At 33.7% G+C, this 5339-nt stretch overlaps 1 protein-coding gene across 3 annotated transcripts in view; it reads right to left on the reverse strand.

Moving 5' to 3' along the window:
• The window catches only part of LOC107657904 (protein kinase C zeta type), a 117395-nt gene that overhangs the window by 22392 nt on the left and 89664 nt on the right, over positions 1-5339 (reverse strand). For all 3 annotated transcript variants that reach the window (XM_016446199.1, XM_016446200.1, XM_016446201.1), the window contains 3 exons: positions 2575-2710; positions 2380-2467; positions 2019-2138 (listed from right to left, as the gene is read on the reverse strand). In XM_016446199.1, the coding sequence (XP_016301685.1) occupies positions 2019-2138; positions 2380-2467; positions 2575-2710 (344 nt within the window). The remainder of the gene's footprint in view (positions 1-2018; positions 2139-2379; positions 2468-2574; positions 2711-5339) is intronic.

A 5339-nucleotide genomic window follows, 5' to 3' on the forward strand; every position in this document is an offset into this window, starting at 1 on the left:
AAAATATATTTTTAAAAAACAGCTATTTTAAATTGTAATGATATTTCACAATAGTACTATGTACTGCACTTTTGATCAAATAAATGCAGCATGCAGAGACTTCTTACCAAAAAACAAAAAAAAAACAAAAACAAAACTCAACCCCAAACTTGGATTGTAGTGCACTTACCATGTATTGGTATGAGAAATGTGTGTGCAAAGTTACTGAACCATAACCAGTGTAGATCATAAAATTAAATTTCATACAACATGTCAAGAGTGTTACCTCCACAATAAACCATATAAACCTCTAATAAGAGCACATATCGAAGTAATAATATCACTGCTTTAATACCTTGAATAGTCAAATAATGGCATGAATAATTTTCATATAAAGGAAATGTTTAATTCATTTTAAGTAATTATGATGCAGGCAGGGCTGCATTAAGACCTTACTGGGCCCCGGGGCTATGACTGACTCCAGGGCCCCCTGTTACAAATATAATATACAACATTTTATTTCCTGAACTGCAACTTTCTTTACCACGCTATTCAGTGCCAATCCTGCTTAAAATGCTTTTAAATGAAAAGCTTAACCTACATCATGCCGCTCAAAACAATTGATATACCGATTTATCTCTCAACCCATAAGCGAATATACTTTGTTCAAACACAAAAAGCAATATACATCCATCAAGTTAACCTAAACTAACCTAAAATCTGTGGGGACGATGACGCTGTGATTTTTATCTGCTCCATGTGCCCGGTCCACTTGCTGTTCCAACAACTTCCACTCCATCATCAGCTTTAGTAAAATAACCTGATAGCTGGGGATTTTTACTGACTAATTCATGTTTTCCCATCTGTCCTCATTTTTTTTTTAGAATAGCCCCTCTCTCACTTTCTTTTTAGAAGAGTTTACATTTTTACTTATCGAAGATTGTTCTTTGCATGACCATTTCCAGATTATGCCAGAACGAAGTGAAGAGAGGTGAATGCGGACATTGCAGCGATCACCTGATTGATACGTGGTGCAGGGGTCGTTCAAAAGTAAAAATATAGAATAAATGCATTTGATTGGTAAACCAAATTCAAACGTGACGTTTTAATCTAAAGGTAGTGCATGGAATATATGGAAAAGCTTCACTAAATAATACCGCTAACAAGTGAGGGGCGGGGCTTTGGCAATCGGCGCTACCGATGACCAGTCAATCTACTCCACAGCCAATCACGGGCCCCCTCCTTGTCCGGGCCCCGGGGCTTCAGCCCCGCCTAGCCTAATGGTTAATGCAGCCCTGGATGCAGGCGTGTTCTAATTATTTAAAATGAACTGTATGCTTTAATTAATTATATAAAGATAAATATTAACCTTCAACTAGATATCCTAATGAAATCATATTCAAAACACATTAAGTCTTTCAGTTTAGTCATAAATGTTTTAATTAATAAAATCAAACTTGTGTGACTGCACAGAAAGACTGATAACAAATTTCATTCATGTTTTTAACTTTTAACCAACAAATTAGAGATAAAACTAAAAACTGAATCTTTTTATTTTCTTTTGTGAAGATTATTTAAAGAAGAAATTTAAGAGGGGGGTGAAAAATATTAATGTAATACTAATTATGTTTTTTGTCAACAATGAAGACGCAATGAAAAAAGATTTTTAATTAAACCATTTAAATTAAATTACTCTGTTAACAAAATTTGTACAATTATCATAATTTTGTCAAAATAACAATTTTGATAAATGATATGCAATCACAAGACAAAATGGACCAGAATAAACATCTACCACAACTGAACATACTATAATCTAAAACTTGAAGTTAAGACAGTGGAAAAAGATTAATATATATCAGTCAGAAGGACTGCATCACTGTAAAAAAATTTGAGTATGTTCAAAATTAACACCCGACAAGTGCCAAATGCAAGTAAAAATTGGTTTTGGCAACTGAGTGAAACTCACAGTGGACAGTAACTTCATTAGGAACTTCAATACATAATACATAGTTTCAGTCGAATTCACAAGTACTCACCCTGGAAGAGATATTCCTCTGTGTTCATATCAGGATTGTCAGTGATGATGTCGAAGGGAGACCGGCCTGCCATCATTTCAAACATGAGCACGCCCAGAGCCCACCAGTCTACACTGAACCCTGAGAGAGACAGAGATAGCAAAAATGCCGAAAAAGTGTGAGTGTTCAATCTTTATCAGTGTGATTGACTTAACAGTTCTTAACAAATACAAAAATATATATTTTTTTTATTATTCTTTCAGTAACTTTAATGACTTAGTTTTTATTTGAATTCCTAAAATATAATTATATTAAACACTGGGCTCTGTTTAACTCCGGATTATACAGTACTGATAGCGAGTATTCATGCAGTCACACCTACCGTAATCCTCTCCCCTCAGGATCTCTGGGGCGATGTAGTTGGGCGTCCCACAGAATGTGCTGGTGGTGTCACCTGGTCTGATTCCCTCCTGTAACAATTCAAAAAATCTGTTATGAGTTCTACCCTGTGTTTACAGTATGTTTTTACTTAATCAGAGATACATCTAACACTATTTATTTTAGCAATAGGTTTTACCTTGCACATGCCATAGTCTGTAATTTTGATATGGCCATCCTGGTCCAATAGTACATTGTCCAGTTTTAAATCCCGGTAAATAATACCCTTCTCATGCAGAAAATTAAGAGCGATGCAAATTTCAGCAGCATAAAATCTGCAGGAAACAGGAAAATTGGTAAGATTCATTATCAAACATACAGATGAGGAATAATTGAGGATGAATTGATTAAATACACATTTAACACAAATACGCTACCATTCAAACATTTAGGGTCGGTAAGATTTTATAAGTTTTATGAAATAAGTCTCACCGAAGCTGTATTTATTTGATCAAAAATACAGCAAAACATTGTAATATTGTGAAAAATTATTATCATTTAAAACAGCTGTTCTATGTTAATATATTTACATTTATTTCTGTGATGGCAAATGAATTTTCAGCAGCCATTAATCCAGTCTTCAGGGTCACATGATCCTTCAGAAATCATTCTAATATGCTGATTTGGTGCTCAAAAAATATTTCCTATTATTTTCTATGTTAAAACAGTTGTGCTGGATAATGTTTAAAATGTACAATCATTTATTAGAAATATAAATTTTTTTTTTTTATTATAAATATCTTTACTGTCACTTTTGATTAATTTAACGTGTCCATGCAGAAAAAACCAACAACTTCTGAACAGGAGTTTATCTGCATTTTGACACCATGTGTCAACCAATCAAAATCAAGCATTTAACTATTGAGGTACTGTATAATAATCGGTCCTAACCATTAGCGATGTGACAAGTGTCCAGTTACAAGCAATTAGATGAAATTAGCATTGTACACTAACAAAAACAGTGAAACGGCGTAATCTAAACAGACCCAATCAGAACTTTTTAAGTTTAGTGTTCAGTTAAGAGGAGTGGAATTGTGGACCAATGAGATTTCACAGTGGGCGGGGCTACTCAGCACAATGCTGCAATCAAGGAAACCAACCAACTGTCAATATGCTGAAAAGTCAATATATATATGTGAAATCAACACAGGACATTAGATAAATATGTATATAAACAATTTTTCCAGATTTCCCCAAGCGGGAGCTGTGCTTCCAACTGTCAGCATTTGCCTGTCTAAAGTTAGAAAAAACAAAGATAAAAAGAAAGGTGTTCAAAGTAGGAAAAATGAACAGTGACATTTCCGATCAGGTTTCGCGACTGGCACTCTGCAGTGTTCGCGTCATGTCGGCACGCAGCAAGGGCTCATGAGACCTTTAGGAGCAACTCATGAATATTTTGGCTCATTAGCCGTAATTAGCATGTGTATTTGCATATGTGTGGTGTGCAGGACGCATATTGATGGAGCTGGTCGGGGTGCGCTTGACTCACCTAATTAGCCCGTGTTTGATCTCAGTTTATCAGACGTGTGAAAGGGGGCATTACAGAAGCGCTCTGATCAGTCGCTGTAACAGGATTCAGTGAGGAGGAGTCATCATCTATCAGACCGTCCTGCCTCATAGACAGAGTAATATAGCCTAACAGAAGTGTATGAGATCTGCATTCAAATAAAGGTGTGGGTTTGGTTCAAACATTATGATGGACGATTTTAAGTTAATAAAACTACCCAGATGAGTCATGTTTTTTGAAGACTGGCATCTGTGAAGGTGCCAGAGCAAATGCCATGAGCCTGGCACCATAAACGTGGCTTAATACTTGCGCTCACTAGTAGCAAGTAGCAACACTGATTTATGATTTATGTATAAATAAAAAAAAATAAAAATAAAAAAAATTTACGAAAACGTGAAACAGAATCGTACAAAACAAATTCTTTATTTATTTTTTATTTTTTACTTTTTAAAAAATAAATTTAGTTTTTTATTCAGCAAGGACACTTTAAATTGATTAAATGTGGCAGTGAAAAATGTATAATGTTACAAAAGATTTCTATTTCAAATAAATGCTGTTCTTTTGAACTTTCTATTCATCAAAGAATCCTAAACAAAATAAACCACTTTTCATAAATGTATTCAGCAGCACAACTGTTTTCAACAGTGATAATAATAAGAAATGTTTCTTGAATATCAAATCAGCATATTACAATGATTTCTGAAGATTGTGTGACACTAAAGACTGTAATGATAATGATGTAATGATGCTGAAAATTCAGCTTTGCATCACTGGACTAAATTATATTTTAAATATATTAAAATAAAAAACCAGTTAGTGCTGTCAAATCGATTAATCACGATTAATCACATCCAAAATAAAAGTTTGTGTTTACATAATATGTGTGTGTGTATATTTATAAGTACATTTACATTTAGTCATTTAGCAGAGGCTTTTATCCAAAGCGACTTACAAATGAGGACAATGAAAGCAATCAAAATCAACAAAAGAGCAATGATATGCAAGTACTATAACAAGTCTCAGTTAGCTTAAAGTAGTACACGTAGCAAGGTTTTTTTGTTTTTTTTAATTATATAATAAAAAGAAAACAGATAGAATAGAAAAAGAATAGAGCAAGCTAGTGTTAGAGGCCTTTTTGCTTTTGTTAATTGTATAATAAATAAAAAGAATAGAAATAGAATACAAAAAGAATAGAGAAGCTAGTGTTAGTTTTATTTTATTTTTAAGAAAACAAGCAGTTAGTAAATTAATAGAGTGCAAGTCTAAAAGGGGAAAGTTTTTTTTTTAGAGAATAGAATTAGAATAGAGAGTGCTTGAGTTACAGGGTCAAATAAAGATGGAAGAGATGTGTTTTTAGCCGATTCTTGAAGATGGCTAAGGACTCAGCTGCTGGGATT

This window comes from Sinocyclocheilus anshuiensis, unplaced genomic scaffold, assembly GCF_001515605.1.
Source record: "Sinocyclocheilus anshuiensis isolate Anshui unplaced genomic scaffold, SAMN03320099.WGS_v1.1 scaffold107, whole genome shotgun sequence".
Classification (NCBI taxonomy): domain Eukaryota; kingdom Metazoa; phylum Chordata; class Actinopteri; order Cypriniformes; family Cyprinidae; genus Sinocyclocheilus; species Sinocyclocheilus anshuiensis.